This window comes from Mytilus edulis, chromosome 10 (genome assembly GCF_963676685.1).
Source record: "Mytilus edulis chromosome 10, xbMytEdul2.2, whole genome shotgun sequence".
In the NCBI taxonomy this organism is placed as follows: Eukaryota; Metazoa; Mollusca; class Bivalvia; order Mytilida; family Mytilidae; genus Mytilus; species Mytilus edulis.
Window position 1 is genome coordinate 10,957,818 of NC_092353.1, and position 25,538 is coordinate 10,983,355.

The 25,538-nt window shown below is 31.1% G+C and overlaps 1 protein-coding gene across 1 annotated transcript; it reads left to right on the plus strand.

Annotated features, from left to right (window-relative positions):
• The first annotated feature begins 6,500 nt into the window (after window positions 1-6,500).
• Window positions 6,501-7,681, plus strand: LOC139492576 (DNA polymerase III PolC-type-like). Its single transcript, XM_071280729.1, has 3 exons — window positions 6,501-6,576; window positions 6,901-7,023; window positions 7,227-7,681. Exons 1-3 carry the CDS (start codon window positions 6,501-6,503, stop codon window positions 7,679-7,681), a joined length of 654 nt encoding a protein of 217 aa, XP_071136830.1.
• The last annotated feature ends 17,857 nt before the right edge of the window (window positions 7,682-25,538 follow it).

Sequence of the window (25,538 nt, forward strand, 5' to 3'; positions counted from 1 at the left end):
TATAAAATATTGCTACTTTAATTTCATTGTTTTCTGTTTCAGCAGTACATTATTTAAAACCTTTCATATTATTGTTCACAAAATTCTTTAATAAATATTTATTTATCTTTTACTACGGTACTGTTATTCTCATAGTCATGTTAGTTGTCTAATTTGGAAATGACTGTTAATTACACTATAGTACAAACAGTGAAAATATAACCACTATATATCTTAGCTATAGGAAAAAAAAACTTTCTCTCTTAATTATCATGATTTCAATATATGTATTTTCGTGCAGAGGAAAATGGTGACACACAAACAGGTATATCTGTATCAACCGACACATGCTGGCAGAAGAAAGGTTCTGGTAGATCCTACAATAGTTTGTCAGGTATATATGGTTTGACAAGTAATATCCTCCTTGTACAAATACTCATAAACTATTACTATTGAATTATGTACAAAATGAAGTCAATTGAGATTCTACATCTATAAATATTCCACTGACCTGGATTTTGGATTTCATAATTATCAATAACTTAGCTAATTAATATAGATTTAAAAAATATGTGTCCATAGGAAATTTCATAGACAAAATTTTGGTTGTCGAACATAAAATTGAGATTTAAAATGGGAAAAGTGTCATGTAGACAACAACATGACTAAAGAGCAAATACAGCCCAAGGCCACCTATATAATTCTTCAACACAGCAGATGGGTATTTAGCTGGTCTTCTAACCATTATCCATACTAGTTGAGTGAAAATGAAAGTACACTTAACTCTGAATCACATAAATGAACCTTGACTTGGTTGCGATAACATTACATTGGTTTGCATTTATGACAAAGAGGGATTACTGTTGTTCTAACAACGACTTCCCTGTTTACAAAAATAAGTTTATACACATGGAGATTTTTTTTTTAACTATTTACAGGTGTTTCAACTTTGATAGGGACGAAAACAGGAAAAGTGGGGGATCATCGGTTAAGAATTTCCTCCTGTAAAATATGTGGAAAGGCCAAATCGAAGGAGATGATTCCAAGGATACATCAATGTAGAAAAAAAGGAGTGGATCTGCGAAGGTAGTCTCCCAAAAATACAAAACAAATATCATTATATAACACTGATGTTCAGAATTAAGTTTTCAGAAGAATTGCAAAATTATGACTTTGAAATGAATTATAAAAAATACAGACATTGTACACATCAAAATTAGAAGTACTGTCATTCACAAGCTCAGATGTGTATTTTGAATTATATATATAGGGATTGTCATCTTTTTATAGAAGTTGTAACTTTCATAGAACTTAAGAATAAAGGTCAAATTTTATTTTCCTGATTTTAGCTTTTCTCCTTGTTCAGTTAAAGCCCTTTCATAATAATTGAATTGTTGATGAAATACTTATTAATTATTTAAAATAGAATTCTGTTCAAAGGAAGATAACTCACTTTTAAATTTTCCCTAGTTTATTATACCAATAAATATATACAAATATTTTATTGGCACAAACTCAATTACAATAATTGGCAACAGCCCATACAACTAGTATACAAATAGTAATGATGCAGCAATTAAGGTAGCACAATACAAAGATTTTTCATCCCCAATCAGATATCTTTAAACTGATGTAATTCCACTCATCCTTCTTTAAATTTTATAAATGAGGTACCAAAAGAAAGAAGAATGATTAATCTTTCAAATTGTGATAATTTCATTATGACATAATTATTACATAATTAATTGTTATGTAATTAGTTGCTATATTGTGAAGTCCATACTTAAATGAATTTAGCTTCTTTGTTATTCATAGCATCCCAAAATATTTTATAGATTCTTTCACAACACAGTTTGACCTTCAAAACTGTGTCTCAGATTTTTCCTATTGTATTTCATTCTCTCATAAATCTTCAATTAAGTTTGCAACATCAATTCATAAGAGATCACTAAATTCAACTGGGTATAAAATTTGTTCTATTGATGTTTTTGGAAATCTGAGAGGTCAAGCTGTGTTGTACAAGAATCTATAAAATATTTTGGGATGCTATGAAGAACAAAGACGCTAAATTCATTCAAGTGTGGACATCACAATATAGCAACTAATTACATAACAATTGATTATGTAATAATTATGTCATAATAAAATTATCACAATTTGAAAGGTTAATCTTTCTTCTTTCTTTTGGTACCTCATTTATAAAATATAAAGAAGGATGAAATGAATTACATCAGTTTAAAGTTATCTGATTGGGAGTGAAAAAATCTTTGTATTGTGCTACCTTAAACAATACTACATACATGTAGCATATCATTGGGCACTTTTCGAACCATGAAATTTGAACAATCTTTCTTATCTGTTAACTTTCATGTATCTACCTCTTTCAATTTCAAGATTTTTATACGACCGCAAAAATTGAAAAATTTTTGGTCGTATATTGGTATCACGTTGGCTTCGTCGTCTTCGTCGTCCGAATACTTTTAGTTTTCGCACTCTAAATTTAGTAAATGTGAATAGAAATCTATGAAATTTTAACACAAGGTTTATGACCAAAAAAGGAAGGTTGGGCTTGATTCTGGGAGTTTTGGTCCCAACATTTTAGGAATTAGGGGCCAAAAAGGGCCCAAATAAGCATTTTCTTGGTTTTCGCACTATAACTTTAGTTTAAGTTAATAGAAATCTATAAAATTTTGACACAAGGTTTATGACCACAAAAGGAAAGTTGGGATTGATTTTGGTAGTTTAAGTTCAAACAGTTTAGGAATTAGGGGCCAAAAAAGGGCCCAAATAAGCATTATTCTTGGTTTTCGCACAATAACTTTAGTATAAGTGAATAGAAATCTATGAAATTTAAACACAAGGTTTATGACCATTATAAGAAGGTTGGGTTTGATTTTTGGAGTTGTGGTCCCAACAGTTTAGGAATAAGGGGCCCAAAGGGTCCAAAATTGAACTTTGTTTGATTTCAACAATAATTGAATAATTGGGGTTCTTTGGTATGCCGAATCTAACTGTGTATGTAGATTCTTAATTTTTGGTCCTGTTTTCAAATTGGTCTACATTAAGGTCCAAAGGGTCCAAAATTAAACTAAGTTTGATTTTAACAAAAATTTAATCCTTGGGGTTCTTTGATATACTGAATATAAAAATGTACTTAGATTTTTGATTATTGGCCCAGTTTTCAAGTTGGTCCAAATCAGGGTCCAAAATTAAACTTTGCTTGATTTCATCAAAAATTGAATAATTGGGGTTCTTTGATATGCCAAATCTAACTGTGTATGTAGATTCTTAATTTTTAGTCCCGTTTTCAAATTGGTCTACATTAAAGTCCAAAGGATCCAAAATTAAACTAAGTTTGATTTTAACAAAAATTGAATTCTTGGGCTTTTTTGATATGCTGAATCTAAACATGTACTTAGATTTGATTATGGGCTCAGTTTTCAAGTTGGTTCAAATCAGGATCCAAAATTATTATGTTAAGTATTGTGCAATAGCAAGAAATTTTCAATTGCACAGTATTCAGCAATAGCAAGAAATCTTCAATTGCACAGTATTTTGCAATAGCAAGAAATTTTCAATTGCACAGTATTGCGCAATAGCAAGAAATCTTCAATTGCACAGTATTGTGCAAAAGCAAATATTTTCAATTGCACAGTATTGCACAATAGCAAGAAATATCTAATTGCACAATATTGTGCAATAGCAAGAAATTTTCAATTGATTGGAGTTATCTTTCTTTGTCCAGAATAGTAATTGAATCAACTTAAATCATTTTTTTATACAATATACAATGTATATTCACTTTTACTACCAACTGATAAATTAAAACAATCTTTACCATTCAGTGATAACAAGCACCTTTTGTTACATTTTAATATTTTATGATGTATTTAAATGAGTAGTTCTGGTTGCAAACTCCATTAGAAATTTGAATTGAGATCAGTTTTGGAAAAAGGGAAAGGGGGATGTGAAAAAAAGGGGGGGTTAAATTTTTTCTCATTTCAGATTTCATAAATAAAAAGAAAATTTCTTTAAACATTTTTTTTGAGAGGATTTATATTCAACAGCATAGTGAATTGCTCAAAGGCAAAAAAAAATATTTTAAGTTTATTAGACCACATTCATTCTGTGTCCGAAACCTATGCTGTGTCAACTATTTAATCACAATCCAAATTTAGAGCTGAATCCAGCTTGGATGTTGTGTCTTTACTTGCCCCAACCGTTCAGGGTTCAACCTCTGCGGTTGTATAAAGCTGCGCCCTGCGGAGCATCTGGTTTGCACTTAGCCTTATAGTTTTGCAAAAGGTGCCCTATCTTTCAACATATTCAATTGGTCAACATAGTTTGCCCGTTTATTTGAAAAACAAAAATGTTGAAAAAATGATGATTTTGATGATTCTGTAATATATGAATTCTGTTCTTGAAAAATTTGGTCATGAATTTGTTTTATTTGGGTAAGCATAGGTGTAATAGGTACATTAAAAGATGTTAAAAATAAGAAACCCAGATTATGGATACATTTCTTCATATTACTTGTCCATAGGTTGTTTTCTCTTGTTTGAATAAATATATACAAGAGAGACAATTTCTGGTATACATTTTTGTCTTAGGGTATGGAGCCAGATATTGTGGTAGAAATGCTAAAAGGACTGGATGACAAAGACATAGTAATTTCACAGGTTGTAGGTGATGACGACTCTACTGGTTTTGATAGGGCAAAAGTATTAATGCCAAGTTCCTCAATGGTCAAAATCAGTGACAAAAACCATATAAAACACAATATAATAAAAAAAGTAAATGATTTAAAGTCAAAGCATAGAGAGTTGTCAGGGATGGTTGCAGAATCAATAGTTAAGAATGTATCATATATATTGGAACAGAATATTGGTAATCCTGAAGGAATTGAAAAAGGTTTTCATGCCACAGTCAACCATACGTATGGTGACCACCAATACTGCACAGAAAATTGGTGTGGATATTTGAAAAACAAACAAAACCATGTCCACTCAAACCTTCCTTATGGAAAAGATTTATCTTCCGCATCACTTAAATCAGACCTAGAAAAGCTATTTATAAAGCAGATGGTACCACAGTCGGACAAATTATCCCAATTAGGGTCTTCACAGGCAAATGAGAGCGTTAACAATATAATAGCTTTAAAAGCTCCAAAAACTAAACATTTTTCCTCATCTTCCAGCCTTAACTACAGAGTCAGCTCTGCTGTACTGCAAAAGAACGAGGGATATCATTACATTTCAGAGGTAATAAAATTATTTAAATCCTGTATTTTATTCAGTTCTAGCACATTTGAAGATATCTTCTTACAGGAGTTGATGCCTTTAATTTTTTTTTCATCTTAACCCTTTTCATCATCTTTGAGGAAACTAAACCTAAATTAAAGTTGATAGAGAGTACCTTTGGTTAGTAAAAATAGTTCAACCAATATTATCTTAAATTATGTTAAAATGGAGGAATTTTCAATTATAAAAGTTATTGCCCTTGAAATACTTACTTTTTCAACAAATAAACATAATTAACAAGATCCACACAGATTTGTTGGCTGGGCTGAAATTGTCAACTGAACCTTATCTCCATACAATAATTATTTTTTCTGAATAATGATAAAATTTGTCAAAATCTATACAAATTACAGAACTTTTTCAAATATCAAGTTTAGAAAAAAAAGCCATATCAAGTACAGCTAAGGCATCATTAAAATTGATTACCAATATAGTTCACACAACATTATAAGCAGTCAGCCCATCATATGATGCTTTATAATGTGCATATTATCTAAACCGTATTCATGTTTACACTATATAATAATTTTGTAAGTAGTATAAAGTAATCATATTGACAAGAAACAAAATATTCTGTTTGGTGTCTTGTACTTATATTGACACATATGTATGATGTGAGTATGGATTACCTTTCTTTAATTTTAGTTAAATACATCTATAGGACTATCACCAGGAAATGAGACAATACGAAGGGGTTCAAAGCTTAACCTGCAGAGATCGAAGAAGAAAGCAAAGACCCAAAGTAAGGAATGGAAGAAGAAGAGAATATTTTTGAAAAAAAAGAGCCAAAAGAACAGTATTGTCTGAAACGAAGGAAGTAACAACATACCAAATTTCAATCGGTAATTTAAGAAAGATTTCAACACATATAAAAATGTTTAAGAATATTTACATTTTAATTATCAACCAAAGTTAAAGCCATGTTGATATAGGCAATTATTAACAATCTATGACCTTCAACAATGAGAAAAACTTAAACATTACAGTCTGCTATGAAAGGCCTTGACCTGAAAAATATGAAAACATTAAACTACAGGGTCATATGCATGCCACGTGTGAAATACATTCCTAACATTCTGGTGATAAGAGTATGAAGAAAGAAGCATTTTGAAAAAAATCTGATTCTTTTAAAATCAATATACATTTATAGTATGAAATTTGCTTTTAAAACCAGGTTTACAGATTGATCAGAAGAAAGATGACATAGAAAATATACCAGATATGCCAGATGATAGCCACCAAGTTGTAACTACTGATGCATCATTTGTGGTTTTTGATTTGGAGACGACTGGTCTCAGTAAGTAGAAAGCCCAGAAATCATACCATTGGCCTGACTAAAAGGAGACATTCTCAATAGTTCTTTATGCTTATCTGTAGGTCAACATTTATTGTCAAATGATATGTCCAGATTCCCTTTTAATGAAAATCAGTCATTTTAAAATATAGTTTTGAGTAAATAAGTTTTTCAACGTAGAACTAGTAGGGAAATAACACTTCTTACATTTGATTGTATATTCATGACTTAATATTGCAGTTTTAGAACTTATGATGAATGAATTTCAATGCTTTAAAAGAAAATCTGAAATTAAAAACTGTTTCTTATTCTAAATTTTTTTTTCAGGTAGATATTCAGATATTACTCAAATTGCAGCTTGTAATGTAGACAGAATATTCAGTCGTTATATTTTCCCTAACCAGCCTATATCAGCAGAAGCCTCTAGAATTAATGGATTAACTGTAGTTGGTAATAAGATGTATCACAATGGTTCATTGATTCCTTACAAACTACCCCATGAAGGATTGACTGACTTTTTAAGTTATATATCCGAATTTAACCTATATTAATAGGACATAACATTAAAAGATTTGATTGCCATGTTTTATTTAATACATTGTTCTCTCTAAATATGTGGAATGAATTTTCTTCCAAAATATCTTGTTTTATAGATTCTTTGAATTTGTTTAAACAGGTTGTTCCTGGTTTAGCATCATACAGTCAGTCTTTTTTAGTTAATAACTTACTAGGACAAGAGTATGAGTCACATAATGCTGTCCATGATGCAAGATTATTGCTTAAACTAATAACTGACAAGGGAAATATTTCAAATTACCTTGATGATTTAGCTTTTTCACCAAACTATCCTGACCAGTACCACTTGCATTTGTGCAATTTGAAAACATATTCCAAAGTAATAAAGGAAAAAGTAATTTCAAAAGCTATGGCACTGAAAGCAGCTAAATCAAATCTGAAATTATGCCATTTGAAAATGTCTATAGATAGAGGTGGTAAAATGGGGCTAATAGCATTACTGTCAGAAAAGTCAGTTAAAACAGGAGATGTCAGAGTGACAAAAAACAAGAAAATATTACAAAGAATATTTGATTACTTTGAAAAACAATGAATTTTTACTTGGCCTACATCCACTTTTAGTACAGACATACATGTAAATGAGAATTTTTGATATAACAATGTATGAATGTGAATGTAGAATTCTTTGCTTGGCCTACATCAAATATTAGTACATGTAACATAATGTTAGATATGACAATGTATGAATGTGTATGTGGAGTTTTTTACTTGGCCTACATCAAATATTAGTACATGTATCATAATGTTAGATATGACAATGAATGAATGCATATGTGGAGTTTTTTACTTGGCCTACATCAAATATTAGTACATGTATCATAATGTTAGATATGACAATGAATGAATGCATATGTGGAGTTTTTTACTTGGCCTACATCAAATATTAGTACATGTATCATAATGTTAGATATGACAATGAATGAATGCATATGTGGAGTTTTTTACTTGGCCTACATCAAATATTAGTACATGTATCATAATGTTAGATATGACAATCAATGAATGCATATGTGGAGTTTTTTACTTGGCCTACATCAAGTATTAGTACATGTATCATAATGTTAGATATGAAAATGTATGAATGTGCATACATGAAGAGTTTTTTACTTGGTCTAAAACAAATATTAGTACATGTATCATAATGTTAGATATGACAATGTGTTAAGGCATATGTAGAGTTTTTTACTTTGCCTACATCAATTATTAGAACACTTATCTTAATATTAGATATGACAATGTATGAATGTATATTTAGAGTTTTTTACTTGGCCTATATCAATTATTAGTACATGTATCATAATGTTAGATATGACCATGTATGAATGCGTATACATGAAGAATTCTGTACTTGGCCTACATCAATTATTAGTACATGTATGACAATATTCGATACATCAAATATTAGTAAATGTATCATAATGTTAGATATGACAACGTATGAATGTATATGCATGAAGAGTTTTTTTACTTTTTTACTAAAACAAGTATTAGTACATGTATCATAATGTTAGATATGAAAATGTATGAATGTGTATACATGAAGAATTCTGTACTTGGCCTACATCAATTATTAGTACATGTATGACAATGTTCGATATGATTTTATAAGACAGGGAATATGATTTTTTTTAATTGGACTGCATTACTAAGAGATGATGATAAAAGACAGATTAGATATGTTTTTTTTTTCTCTTAGTTATTGGTTTATGTAAGACATGTTAGAGAAGATTGATAAAAAAAGTGTATGTCGAGATTTTTTACTTTGTTTACATCAGTCATAAATACTAAATACTTGCATGACGAGGCAGATATGATGATATAAGACAGTGGATATAAGATAATTCTTTTGCTTGGCCTACATCAATTATTTGGTTATATATAGGACAATATATGTACTATGGATAGTTATATAAGACTGTGTATATAATATTTTTTTCTAATTTTGCCTGTCATTAATTGCCTGTCCATTGGCATTGTAGAATGTTGATATCAATTATTTCATTTGGCCTATATGTCCAGGTCTGTATTGTTAAAATGATTATAAAACTTATTTTTAAAATATTGTGAAATGTGTTAAGTAGATTTCTAACATGTATTTGATGCTGTATAAAATATTTAACTGGCTGGAGAAAATGTATACTGGTACATAAATAGATAATTTTGTTTATTCTATACACAAACATGAATTTTTAAGGATTTTTTTGTTTTGTTATAAATGATAAAGAATATAATAGCACTACATACAGTGACTTTAATTCTAGGTACAGGATAATTAAAACAAATTTAATTCTCACACCACCTTTTAAGAAATAACTTATTCCAACTTTAACTGTTAATACATTGAATCATCATTGTCAGTCCTTTCTCCTGTAAATTGGAATTATATGCAGGTGTTTAATTTTTCAGCTACTAGTCTTTTTGTTTGGGCTTGGTAAATTTTTTAATGTAATATGATATTTACATGCTTTATCCAACATTGACAACTTACTTGTAGCATTTTGATAATGTTTAATTCATAAAAAAAATGCTACAGAACCATATACATTTTTTATTTTTATGTTTGTAGTTATACCATTGAGTACTAACAGTCTGTTGTCTACTTGGTCATATTTGTGTTGGACTACACCTGTGTTTATAGTACTGACAATAAAAAAAAATATCATTCTTTTTGCCTTATTCTATAGTTTCTTAATTCTTTAAAACAAGAGTGCAGACACACAAGTCAAGGTCAGATGAATCACGCCAGGCATACATGTACAGCTTAAAATCCTTCCTACAACAAATAAAGTTGACCTACTGCTTACTGTTTAAGAAAAAACAGACCAAAAAACACAAAAACTTAACACTCAGCAATGAAACATGAAAATGAGGCCAAGGTCAAATACAACCTGTGAGAATGACAGTACATATTACAAACATTCCATACTTATTGTCCAGTAAAAAATAGAGGATATAGATCTACATCAATACAGACGCAAGTTATCAAAGAAACAAACGGCCAAGTACATGTAGTATTTCAATTATCAATTTGTAAATAAAACAAACATCTGTTAAATGGAATTTAGATACAAATAAAGATTACAAAAAAAAGATGAACCAAACAACAAGCAATCGATGCATGTTACGAAAAGATTTTATAACAGACTTGTTGATCTTAATAAATTCGTACAAACTATAAAATATTGGACAACCAGAGTAATCTGTCACCAACAACAATACAGTAATGGTTCACTTTTTTAAATTGTTATTTGGATGGAGAGTTGTCTCATTGGACTCACACTAGGTCTAAATGGAAACTGCTATCACTTTTTATTTAAAATAATAATAGTTATTAAAGGTACCAGGATTATACTTTAGTACGCCAGACGCGCGTTTCGTCTACACAAGACTCATCAGTGACGCTCATATCAAAATATGTATAGACTACAAAGTTAAAGAGCATAGAGGATCCAAAATTCAAACAAGTTGTGCCAAATACGGCTGGTAATCTATGCCTGAAATAAGAAAATCCTTAGTTTTTCGAAAAATTTAAACACTTTTAACTTTTTTTTCCTGAAAATGATAATTCTTAAAACAGGCTAGATTTCCACAATGATTACTCTGAAAATTTAGACACATTAAAAAATTCAGCCATTTGTAATAAATGATCAAGTATTTAACTTAAGGCGACAGTTGTTTACTGATGTTCTTAGGAAGTCTCGTCAGAAACTAAGGGTGCGTGGGAAAGGTTATTGTCTCCAGGTCTACATGTAATACATGTCATGCAAATTCATATTCATTTATCTTTGGGAATAGGACACACGCGGTAGCATGCCGATAAGACGACTACTTTGCTATTATTGTATTTTTTAAGGGCAATTATTCCTTCAAAAAGTTACCTGCCAATTTAGACGTTAATGAACAATTGGTGCAACTCAACGTTCTGATTATTTCTGGCCTTGTTTTATTTTTTCCTATTTATGACAGTTTTCAAAATGATAGACAATACTTGCATATTACCCCTATGATCTATTTCTAGCAATGTCGGTCATCTTGGTCGGCAGGTGGGAGTCATCGTGTACATTTCAAAACTAAATACCCCAACGATGTTTGCGACCAAGTTTGGTTAGATTTGGTCCTGTAGTTTCTGAGAAGACTATTGTAAAATTTAACGGACAAATACCATAACATCTATTAAAGCTAAATGGATACATGTTTTATAAAGACAAGATATCACCAATATGTATATATGGTTAATTGATCTTTTCCAGAATTTACGGAGAAAAATTCCACATAGTAGTTTAAAAAAAAAAGCAAAAGAAAAGCACGAAAGACTGATCAAGAACAGTTGAACAGATTAAGCAAGAAGTGAAAGATAACTTACAGAGAGGAGGTCTTAAAATAATGTATGTAACAAACGATATTTTGATAACATAAAACGTTTATACATAGATTTAATTCATCTCATATTCACTGAAAAGGTAAACTTTCAAGGCACATATGTTCCATAACAAACAGTGTGGGAACGGACCTGTACGGTTATGTTATGTATTGCTCATTCAGGAGACTGTCAAGCGTGGCTCCGACATTTGCAACAATAATAAGTTGCTTGATGAAAAGTTTGATGGGAAAATCAAAACCTTCTATATGCATCCAAACGTTTTCCTTAGAATGGTGGGGATCCGAGTAAATAGATCAAAACTGTCACATAGCAGCTATCAAAAATGTTAAATAAACATAAACAAAACCATTGTTACTACCAGAATTTTCACATGTACCTTTTCTGATATATAGTCTTACCTGTCAGAAAGTTTAAAAGTGCTTGTCCCAGTAGAAACCCAGATATATTCATTTTCTAAATGTCGTATCGTTGTTGCAAAAGTTGCAACCCCAATTGACAGTCTCCCGAATGAACAAAACATTACATAACCGTACAGTTCCGTTCTCACACTGTGATAACAGGTTCTCACAATAAAATGCACCGTTTCTATTCAAATTTAAACATCTTACGTTATACCTTTTATTGATTTGCAAAGACAAATGATGAAACCGGAACTTAGACACTAAAGAAAAACATAATAATAATGTTCAATTCTCTTTTTAAAAATATAAAACTCAGTCATTGTCATTTTGGTTTTTTGTTGAACTTTAGTGTTTATGATTTTCGAACAGGGTATACTATTGTTGCCTTTATTTAGTAAAAGTATATAAAAAAAAGGTCCGTCTCCTTTTGTATTTTTTTTTTTTTTTTATTCTTTAAACACCTGTTTGCTTTGCAAAACTAAGAAAAGGAGACAAGAATTTTATAAGATTTTCAAAAATTCCTTTTTAAACTATATGTAAATAAAAGAAATGTCGGGCTCATTGGTCAAATTTTTTATTGATACAACATAAATAAAACTAGAAGAATTCGAATATCTGACACCAAAAAAAAAAACTACGAAAAAAAACAAAGGAAGGCGAATATTCTTTATATTAGTTTGTTTTGTTACGATACATTATTCCATTCAGAAGTCAAAATTATGAAGATTTAGGGTATTTATCTATGCAATAATAGTTTGCTTCTCTCTAAATCAATTTAGATTGATTTCATCATAATGTTCATTGGAAGCTTGATTATCAATGGCGCTGTAGTTTGTAAGTTCTCTCGCTCCACTCAAGTCGTGATAAATGGCACTTGACGCAACTGGAGTGTTACTTTTCTTTTTAAGCAGTTGTCTGAAATGTAATAACGTAGTATGAATAACTATAATCTCATCACCAGTGAGAAAAAAGTGAAAATACAAAAATACTGAACTTAGAGGAAAATCAATTCGGAAAGTCCATAATCACATGGCAAAATCAAATAACAAAACGCATCAAAAACGAATGGACAAAAACTGTCATATTCCTGACTTGGTACAGGCATTTTCAAATGTAGAAAATGGTGGATTAAACCTGGTTTTATAGCGCTAACCCTATCACTTTGATGACAGTCTCGTCAAATTCCGTTATATTTACTTTGATGTGTTAACTAAACAGACACAATAAATAAAATAGGCAAAATATGGGTACATCAGTCATCATCGTATAACAATTTTAAAAGGAACAATTTAACAGAACACAAAAATATCTATCTACAAACACATTCATTGATTTGTGTGTGTGACGTCAGAAAATTTTATACATCACATAGATTTGTCGTTCAATGTGCATACAAACAATTTTAAAATTTTACATAGGCAATGTTTGTTTCTGTGTGTGTAACATTGTTACGTTGTGTTTCCGTTGTGTCGTTTGTTTTCTCCTATTTTTGAGTGTGAATTCACATTACTATAAGACGTGTCACGGTACTTTTCTATCCCAAATTCATGTATTTGGTTTTGATGTTATATTGGTTATTTTCATCGGATTTTGTCTAATGCTTAGTCCGTTGGTGTGTGTTACATTTTAATGTTGTGTCGTTGTTCTCCTCTAATATTTAATTCGTTTCCCTCAGTTTTAGTTTGTTACCCCGATTTTGTTTTTTGTCCATAGATTTATGAGTTTTGAACAGCGGTATACTACTGTTGCCTTTATTTAGCATATAGGGTTAAAAAATCAAAAGTATGTAAGAATGAATTTCAGAAATAGACCGAGATTGAAAATAGTCCAAAAGTTATATATAGAATTTATAAGAATCCACAAATAGTTAATTCCACTACGCGATTGAATGATTTTGACGTTTATGGTTCAACATATTTTGTAATTCGTAACAGAAATATATCATAATGACATAAAATAGAACAATAGCATACTGACGGGATCTTTTAAAGTACAGAGTCACGTTATAAGTCACGTTATCAAAATGAATGAAAGATTTGATAAGCATTGATAAACATTATTCAAAGTAATGCAAAATCTTGTGGAAACTTTACCTATGGTGGCGAAACTAATGCAGTTTTTCCAGTAATTGTTTTAATTTACGACTATAAATTATATCTATAAAACAAATGGCCGTTTTAATGATGTTTTATGCCATGTTATGCTTTTCTATCTGTACTATTAAATGAGGAGACCTCATTTGGTGTGTCGCTTCTCTTCCTTCTACATAAGTATAAGTACCATGCATAGCCGCATTTGCCATCCTTGCTTATGATTAATCCGTATGTGTTATTTTGGGAGGAAAACGAAAAAAAAAGACGTCCGGATATTTTTTTCGTCATTTGACGGAATTTTAAGTCAGACTAACCTTCCGGTTTGCGTTTTTCTGTATACTTTGAACATACATGTACTATGAATAAAGTGTCCTTGCTATCTCATTTTTTAGTTTACTATCCACGGCGGTCAACGAGTTATTAGATAGAGATGTTCTACATAATAATATACCAATGACCGCCATAGACCGATTAGTAAACTGAGAATTTACAGTAATGAATGTTCTTAATATACAGATATACGCTAACATTATTGAAATTAATAAAATAAAAAGGGAATTTTGGAAAGTAAAGGAGGAGCCGGGCTAGAAAAACATTGTCCTGTCCCAAAGTACCTTTTGATACCTTTTCTGAAATTCTTCTGACATAAAATCTTTTACAAAAATTCATCGGGTCACTAAATATATTAAATAGGGAGGGTATATATAATATACCAATGACCGCCGTGGATTTATTAGTGAACAGAGAATTGATAGTAAAAAGCAAATACACTTTATTTATAGTAATGAATGTTCATATTGAAATAAATAGAAAACAAAACAAATGGGAATTTGGGGAAAAAGGACGGGGTAAAAATATAATTATCCTGTCCAAAAGTACCCATGACTTTTGATACATTTCATGAAATTCTTCATTTATTAAGTGTATTTCAAAAATTCATCCTACAACACTCTATATTTCTTTTAACCACGCGATTTTGCGGGTTTGTTCTAGTATTTTTGATACTATAATCTGCGCCGAAACAAAAACTACTCGAAACAAAGGTTGCAAACTTGAAGTCAGCCTTTATGGTTTTTTTTTAAGAATTAGGTTGACGATTAAAGAATATCTGTATCACAGATAATATTAAAAAGGAGATGTGGTACGGTTGTCAATGAAACAACTATTCACACAAGAGACCAAATGACACAGAAATTATTTATAGGTCATCATATGGCCTTCAACAATGAGTTAAACAAATATAGATATTTTCGAATTTCTGTCGTTACAATCACGTCTTTTTCCTTCAATCATGACACCAATGTATGGGACTTATTGCCTAAGATTTCATTACGATAAGCATCACAATGATTACCAGATATAGCACCAGAAAAGAATTACTAATTTGAAAAATAGAGACGTAAAATAAGGGGACGTTCATTTTTTTTTAGCCGAAGACAAACTGACGACACCATGACAAAACAACCGACAAAAAAACGACAAAAAGGACAAGTGAATCCACAATAAGCTTCATACAAAACTAAAGACAAGGAACATACCAAAAAGAAGAGGGTAATATTAGTTTCTCTGGAAGGTAAGTAGATGCTGCTCTAATTCAAAACCCATCGTGTAAACCAAAGGCTAATTCTTTAAATTTTGACCAACTTACTTGACCTAATCAGAAATTTGTAAATTGAAATACTTTTTCATGACAACAAATAGGCCAGACTGTTACTGTAGGAAGCAACGCAGACATGATCCTTCAATTGTTATCTTGTTTTCTTTTCCACGGTGGACAAAAATCTTCGTGACGTTTTTGGCAAAATACCTTTTGTAAAATACAGTTGTACCAGCTAATATGACAGCTAGGGTCCAACCGATTATAGCAATAACCAATAGCATCAATGGCACCAATGCAGTGTTTGTTTCTGAAAAAAAGGGAAATAAAAGAAACGAAATAATCAAACTTAAACATTGAAATATTTCATCGTGAGGAAAACTCGCTAAATTTTACGTAATATGGGTCTTGGTAAATGAAACAGACGCAATGAATAATAGATGGCTCCTAAAATGACACTTCGAACCCGCAGGATTCATTGATAATATACTACATATAAGAATTTGAACAATTAGGTCAAATTTGCATAAATATCCGGTGGCACAAATGATTTTTAAGATATAAGGAGCCGAATCTCAAACGAAATTTTGATATGAATAGAATGACCTATGAAATATACATCAGAGCGACAACAACCAAGTAACAAACACACACAACAGATGTATATTCCAGAGTTAAAATACCGTATATAAAATTCATATTTGTCTCGCGGTAAGAAAGGTTGTGCAAATATAAGTCCTAAATAGAACTAACAAAAACTATCAAAAATCGGACATGAACATTATATTCCATAGAAAACATCAATATATGATATTTGAATTTACACAAGGTCATTTTTTTCTCGTACAGTTGCGTGTTTTCTTTAAAACAAAGCTGTTAGTTGTATACTGATAGATACTGTAATCTGGGAGAACAATAATTATTTGTTTATTTATTACAGTAACTTTAAATAAGTCATCCGAATTAATTTTACGACATTCTTCGTTTTATTTTTGATCTAATATTGTGTAGACTTTCATCCGAATGTGCAACCTTCATCGTGCAAGGCTTTGTCATACTGTAAACGAAAGGACAGCTTAAAAATTGTGAAATGCAAATCAACGTGAACGTAATTAATTTATGCTTGACCGTACAAATAACACGCTTAATCATTTCAAATTAAAACACTCCCCATTGTTTTTGTGAAATCAAGAGAAAATGAAATAACCATTGATTTCAGACATTTTGAAGAAGTTTGTTTATCTTTTAATCTGAAGTTATTACTAACGCCGTATTAGATACGGTAGTATTAGATTATTAAAAGTCAAACTTTGTCTAATAAGTCTAATAATATCAAAGGACAAACTTCACTTCATCGTATTATTAAAAACGTACATTTGTAGGGTTCTAAAGAGAACGTCTTCAAACATCAACGTAAACTATCGGTTAATCGCTTAATACGAGTATCCGAGTAACCGTTTAGTCAAAACTGTTTGATTTGACAACACTAGGTTTTTGTTTATTGTTTTGTCATAAATCAGGCTGTCGGATTTTTTCTCTCAATTACTTCATTTTTGGTACCTTTTAAGCGAGTAAACAGTTTTTGACCACAATTGAAGGCCATTCGTTGACCTAAAGTTGCATAAAGGGACCCTTTGGGATATTTGCATAGCAATCATATCAAAATCTCCCTAGCTTTAAAGACTCTTCTCTTACCTGTCTCAATAGTTGTTTGCAGTTGCAATATTGTTGTTGATATTATCTCGAAATCTGATAAATCATTTTGTCCATCTCCAGAACCATCTGATTCTACATCTTCATCGTCACTGACAGTAATGGTGGTAATAGATAATTGAGCACCTACAGGGGAAGCAGTCGGGTTGATAATGAACGGCTTAAAATATTGGTTGAGTAATTTGTACTAGTTTTTAATGTAAACATTTATATCTTTGCTGCTTTCACCTGCAGGAAGTCAGGAATATGACAATTGTTATCCATTCGTTTGATGAGTTTGAGATATTGATGTTGCCCTTGAATTTTCCTCGTAGTTCGGTATTTTTGTTATTTTATATTACAGGTTAGTCAATATTTCAGGTCAGTTTTCCAACAGCGAATAAGGTAAACTATTTGAAATTCCAAATTTAATGCACCTTCTTATTCAACAAAACATTCACTACAAAAATAGAAATCGTTAAGATCCGTACTGATTCTAACATCAATTACACCTAAGACGATTTAGGTATACTGGCGTATACTTTTATATTTTTACATGCAGCAATGGCGTTTTTTTCTAAAGTAATATTTTCGCCTTTCTCATTTTTCTTTTTTTTATCAAACAGTTTTTTATGTAGACAACTCCAATTACTTGCTTTATTCGTACATTTTTGCCTGAAAAGTTTATCAAGATGTTTTCTGTATTGTTTTATTAGCTGTATTATATCAGTATTTTGCTTTGACACATGGATAATTTGACAGTAGTTTTATACTGTGAATATGATCAGTCGGAAAGTAAGCCCTTAGAAACGACAGTTGTTGCTACTTTCTTAAGACAATAATGGGACTGATATTAAATCCCACCATTCTGAAATTGTGTTAATTTCGCGGAAAAAAATAATTTGGCGCCAATTTGGAATTTTTTCTTTTGTCTGTTTTTAAATTGCCATTAAGGTCAGAAATAGATTTCCTTTGGTTTTTTAAAGCATGGTTAATCATGGTTCTTCTTATTAAAGAAAATAGTACTTAAACATGTTAATTTGGCCGTCTTTTAACAATTACGTTACGCCGTTGATCGACGTTTATAATGATTATGCGAAATTGTCTGTTAATAGTGTTATTTTTCTTCTTTTTTTCACAGATAAACAAAGATTATATATACTATATAAAAGAGAACTAATACGTATCTCAAAGTTTAAAAAACCCAAGTCTAACGTTCTATCACCCCTTAGGAATCCCCACTGGAACTAAATTCAAAACGAAAGACATTTTTTGACATTGTAGTTTTTTGGTCTTACACATCGATGTCAACTGGCATCTGAACACAATGTACACACATTTAGTGTGTTTGTTTGAAAAAAACAATGGCGAGTTCAGCTGTGAATGTTTGACTGGATTAACAATTCTCGTTTAGTCATTGAAATGTTTGACTTAACTAAAAACTAGGTAAGGAAATCCTATACTGTCTTTGCACAACCGTAACTGCTTTAGATGACTGACACAAAACTCATTCATTGTTTATAATAATATAATTTGTTTGTGATAAAGGAATCCTGCAAAAGTAAGTGAAAAAGTATTGTCCTAAATTTGAACTTAGGTAGCCAACAATCATTTGATTTTCTGTTGTGGTGGGGCTACTTATTTTTTTGGAAGAACAGAAGTTTGTTTTCAATTTTTGGATACAAAAATAATTTGTTTTTGACCCTGAGAAAAAATGTTTGTTTTACCCTCAGCTGCCATTAAATGAAATGCTAAAATTGAAAAAGAATTGTTTTCGACTTGTCTGGAAAAAAAGCCATAGCCCCCCCCCCCCCCTTACCCCCCACCCACTCCCCGAAAATCAAATGGTTGCTGCCTTAAAACAATCTCTTTCAAAGTAGCATTTCAATCAATCTAATTCAAAGCATGATCATTCTGACATGAAGTATGACTTAGTTTTGACTTGTGCCAAGTTGTGATCTAAAACATAATTGTTGACTGTAAGCCCCCAGAAACTGCTCTGAAATACTTTTATATAAATATAAAAATGCATTGTTTTTTTTAATGTTATTATTTTTTTTTTCAAATAGAAGAAAAAAAATATTACTGAGTCTTTTTTGTTCTTATTTATTTTCAAGTTCATGATTAGCACCATTTAATTATTGGTTTAGTGTGTTTTTCTTTATAATTTGAGTCCATTCATTCGAACTGTTACTTGCATGAAATCAATGAGACAACATTTATTGTTATATTTAGTTTGTTCATACAAGGATTGCAAACTAATAGACCACTTTCGAGTTCGTCCGTCACCGGAAAAAACTCGACAATTATGCGCGCCTTTATGACGTCATTTACCAGCTAGAGGGGGTCGCCTGTATCCCTACACTATTAACGTTCATCAAGCGTCTTAGTGATCGTCATTGTGCAGGATAAACTAGAAATAATGGTTGTTCTGTAGGTACTTAATGACAATTCCCTAATGACAGCAGTGCTGATTATCAATTTTGCGAATTCAATTTGCCCAATAATTTGTACAATATAGAATTATATTTTCCCAACCACTCGCTCAACATTAGAATGGAAGTGACGACGCCCCTAAACGCACAAATGACGTTCACTAAAACCAGAGTTTTTGACGGAAATGCATCGAACTCGACAGTTGTCTATTTCCTTTTATCTGAAATAATGAAGATTTTACATTCAGAATACTTTCATTATGATCTCTTTTAAGTTTAAATGAAAAAGGTAGGACCAGATATCAGTAATGAAAAGGAACTCCTGTTTTTTTTTTTTATCATTTTAATCCCGCATTATTCATGAATATTTTGACTACCCTTTGTATTAATTGAGTAGGAATTTATTTCTGTGTTAAATAAATTTGGTTACAGCAGTACAAATACTTACCAAAACATAAATATCAAATTAACTCTTAGAATAATAAATTAATATTAAATTATTATCCCTATTATGGCACATAGGGACACATAGAGCCTATTTCACTGGGACTGAGTTCTGAAAAGTGATAAAATGTGTTTCTCTAATTTTTTGGCACATGTTTACAGTATTAAAATATATTTAATAAGATTATTTTTAATAATATCCACATGTAAATAACAGCATATGGTGCTTGATATAACAATAGTTTGTTCATGATAGTGTCAAACAAAGGAACGTAACTCCGTCGGCCCCGCTTGTCAGAAATATCGACACATTGAAGTGGCACATTTGCGTATTTTAGCGTACAAGTGGCACAAATTTGACATATCATAGTCCAAGTTATGTTACATAACATAATTTAAATTCAGCATAGCTTCCCGAGAAGTTGAATAACCGCTAGAAAAACATGTTTTTGATTCTCTTAATTCTCAAACCCAACATTTGCCATTTTTAATTTACATTTTTTTCTCGTAAACTATCGTCAAATTCACTGTTGGCATTTTTTAACCAAGGAGCCGTCATTGTAGACGTGCTGCAATCAGTAAATGTGGGAATAATGCATTGGAATAGCGAAAAGCAACACCTACCTAAAAATAATTTAAATTCAATGTTATCCGAGTTTACAAGGTAAAAGCAATTGAAAAACATCCAGCTTTGGCGTTTTCATTAGTATGACGTCATGTTTTGACTTGACGTTAATGCACCAAAAATAGTAATGTAATTTCGCGGAATTTTAAATTATTTTAATTTTGTACATTTTTCCGATCTCTCATGAATTAATTCTTTTAAGCTATGCCTCAGAATAAGAGTAAAGAGTCTGTTTTTTTTATTGTACTTTTTAACAAAGCGAAATTGGCATAGCGTTTCAACATAGGCTACCTTTGATAGCTATTTCCACCACTGGGTAGATACCACTGCTGGTGGGCGTTTAGTCCATGAGTGTATTACCAGCCCAGTAGTCAGCACTTCGGTGTTGACAAGAATATCAACGTGGTCATTTTTATAAATTTCCTATTTACAAACGTATAAATTTTTCGAAATACTAAGGATTTTCTTATCCCATGCATAGATAACCTTAGCTGTATTTGGCACATAAATTTTGGTCTTCAATGCTCTTCAATTTTGTACTTGTTTGGCTTTATAACTTTATTGATCTGACCGTCACTGATGAGTCTTAAGTAGACGAAACTAGCGTCTGGCGTATTAAATTATAAGCCTGGTACCTTTGATAGCTATTTTCGATACATGTAGATAGATGTACATGGAGGTATGTTTTATAATGTTCATCTCGAAGTCTGCGCTAAGTATAGATATATCGAGAAGTTTGCCACTGTGTTGTTTACAAAGCGAAGGAAGCTATGACGACATATTAGAATACATGTTATATAATATACGATGGAGTATATTTACTACTTTTTATGTTTAAGATTATTATTTTCATCTTGTCTACGGCAAGATTATTTATTTACAGTTCGTACCAAGCAAACTTGTTCATTTCCAAAATCAAACAGCCCCCTTGATTTCATTCATATGTTCCCGTATTCTACAAAACCTCACCTCGGTTCCACGACGTCTTTTTTGTTCCAATACTCTTACTCGAAAGAGCTGACATATAAAACTGAAAAACAAAATTTACAGTTATATTCAATAGATACTTCACATTCAGACTATTGATACCCCTTACAATGAAATACATAAGAATCACGGTCTTTAATGTACATAAAAGTTATCATAAACAATGTTCTAATGTGTAACAGGTAGTATGTTATACTGAGCTTTATGTTTTCTATTCTATTAATTTGTTGAAATCTGTTTTATCAGCAATCAAAACTGCACACACTGAGCTTCGAAGTTATTGCAAAACAACCTATTCTACGGGCGATTTAGCTGCGGAACCGTCGCTTTTATGGTCCTTGAAAAAGAATGAAAGTTGATCTAAATACTCTGGAAGGTTCGGCTGCTCCTTTTTCTCATGTGGCATGCACCCGTCGTGTAGCTCATGTCATTACAAACCCGATAAACAGTCGAATTTATTAGGTCACAGTCGTGGATGGGAACGGGATTGTAGTTACGACATTATAGGAACATATCCGATATCATCTTAGAAATGAATATTTCATAACGGTCAACCATCTCGTGATGGCGTCCGTAAAATTTACGAAGGAATGATTTCAACTTCATCATTTGGAACTCTTGGTTTAATAGATTCCTTGTAAGCAGCAACTCTCAATCAAGGAAATCATGATAGGAAATACAAACCCGGGAATATCGTATCAATAGAAAGATATATACACAATTGGGAAGTTAAAATCATCTCTTTTGTCCTTCAGTTTTGTTTAATCGACCCTCGTTGTCATTGTCTAGATGTAAGTCAAGATATGAGGCAGACTTAGCTGTATCTTTAACTATTGAGATAGTGAAACCCTTGGTATAGACTTCAAGATCTAACAAAATGTAATAAACATATAAAGTATAAAGCGATATACTCACACAAAGGAAATATAGTCCAAAGAAATATTTTAACATTTTTAATAAAAACGCGTTAAGAATAGCAAGATGTGGATAATTGAATCCAACGTATCGTAATTGTAATACAACATCAAAAGTGACCAAGGAAGAATTATCGAAGTACAAGAGCTATCATAGAAAACTCGATTGTATTTAAGTGGTGGATTTCCTATATGATTATGTAGTACCATGTCTTTTGACACGATTTATAATTTTGTTAACATACTATATTTTATTCCTTCGAGCACTTCCGTTTAAATGATACGAAATTCGTTTTTTAATTAGAAATAACTTTGTCTCGATATATAGAGGTCATGTGAAATTGTACCAACACGACAAATGGGTCATAACGTCATGACGGAGTCACGGTAAAATGTTTGTTCATCTTTGTTCATATGTTACCCATACTTAGTATATATATTTGTTAAGGGGCCAGCTGAAGGACGCCTCCGGGTGCGGGAATTTCTCGCTGCATTGAAGACCTGTTGGTGACCTTCTGCTGTTGTCTGCTCTATGGTCGGATTGTTGTCTCTTTGACACATTCCCCATTACCATTGTCAATTTTACTAAAAGATTTGGACATAAAATATAAATCCGGTGACCCCTACTATTTTCATATCGTAATTATAAACACAATTCAAAATAAAATTATGTGGAAGGGTTTTTGAAAATAGCAATTTTAAATTTTAAAAAATGGTAAATACTCGTCGCTTTTTTGTGCATTTAAACATTTTTAGACCTATTACCCAAATTTCTTATTTATGAAATCTCTGGATGCATATAAAATTTCATAAAAAAGGTCTGTTTTTTTAATTTATACATTTAATAGTAATGATTTATGACAATGTATTCGGCACAATCTTACATTCGTGAAATAATTCGCTTGAAGTTTTGGTGTAATCATGCTCGTCTAAAATTTTTCTTTCTGCCCTTTTTTGCAGTTTTAGCAAACTATCTACTAAAACATTATTGCAGTTTCCCTTTATAGAACAACAATAATCAAATTAAGGTTAGCGTTATAAAACAGTTGTCTAGCTTTATGATTTAAGTATTTCTTTCTCCTTTTTAGTAAAGCTAAATAAGAGTTGACTTTTTTTTATAATATAATCAATATGAGACGACCAAGATAAAGATGCATCAACAAAATTACCCAGAACCTTTTTACGTGTACGTGCTTTAATGTGTTGTCCATTTAAAGCATGACTTACATGTTTGCATTTGATGTTACTGAACCTTCTGTTTAGAGCCAATACATATAGCCTTCGTTTTAGATACATTTACAGCCATTTGATTGTCATCACACCAGCGAAAAAATATCTTGTAAAACCGTAAGTTTTTGACTGATTCAACCTTTGTTTTGCCCAATGAATTATATGGTGCTACCATCAGCAAATTGGTGTTGTGATTAGGATAAGATAACGGAAGATCATTTATAAAATTCAAAACAGGTTCTAAAACAGATTCTTGAGTTACACCCGTTTGTTTGGTTTTGTACGTCGGAAAATGTATTTGAAATAGATACCATCTAGTATATGTCAGCCAAATATGATGTAAACCAACATAGCAAAATTTGTATTTGTTTAATATTTTGATAAGCAGTTTATATGATAGAGAAGATCAAAGGCTTTTGCTAGATCCATGGCTATGGATTTTTTTGGAAAAAAAAGTTTGTTTCAGTTTTTGGAGAAAAAAATAATTTCTTTTTGACCCTGAGATAAAAATATGTTTGTTTCAGCCTCAGCTGCATATAGATGTGATGCTTAAATTGAAAGAAAAAAATTGTTTTCGACTTGTCGCCAAAATAATAGATTGTCTTTCGCCGAATGGTTGCTGCCTAATTAAAAACATCCTGTTTTGAACCTGTGTTTTTATAAACTGGTATGACGTTTGCCAATTTAAATGAAGATGAAAAAATACATTTTTTAAAAGTATGACAAAGTGGTAGTGAGTGAAATAGCACGAGAAGACATCTTTAACAACTTTGCACTCATGGTATCAAAACATGTTGCTTTTGATTCATGTAGTACATTTAGTTGTAAAAACACATATAGGTATAGAAAAAAAAACACATTATCTGGTTCATGACACGAAACAAAATCATCAAGTTTGTTACATCAACTATTGTTTGTGCCCAGGACTACTCTATGTGATAACCTTAAGCTTGGCACTATCATAATATATTTTATAACAGAATGTATTATGAATGTGGGGCTATAATATAAAGGAGGTAATATTTTCAAATTTGAAAAAAACAGGGGGAACAGTAATTTATATGGCATTGTGGGTTTATGACTTATGGATAAAAGTATAGTACTCTAGTGTGAAGCTTGTGAAATATGTGAACATCTGTTAATCTTTAGCAGACTGCGATGCTCTCATTCAAATGAATTATGCACTATTATGAGTGTTATGTCAACAGAATAGATATAGTATTCATATGATACCATGGGATAAAACTCTGTTTAAAAATATCAAACTTTTCAAAAGAATGTTATAAATGATGGGATATAAATAATGAAGCTTAAAAAGAAGAAAAAAGTCCGTGTCCTTTTTTTCCTTTTTTAAAATTCTGTTAATATAGGCACCTATTTGCTTTGAAAAACTAAGAGAGAGTGACAAAGATTTTATAAGATTTTCGTAAATCGCTTTTTATACTATATGTGAATAAATTATGAAAACGAAAAGTCAGCATCATTGGTCAAATATCTTATTTGCACAACATAAATAAAACTAGAGGAATCTCAATTTCTGACAAAAAAAGGTAGCGAACATTTTTTTTATTTGTATATTTTGTATCGATA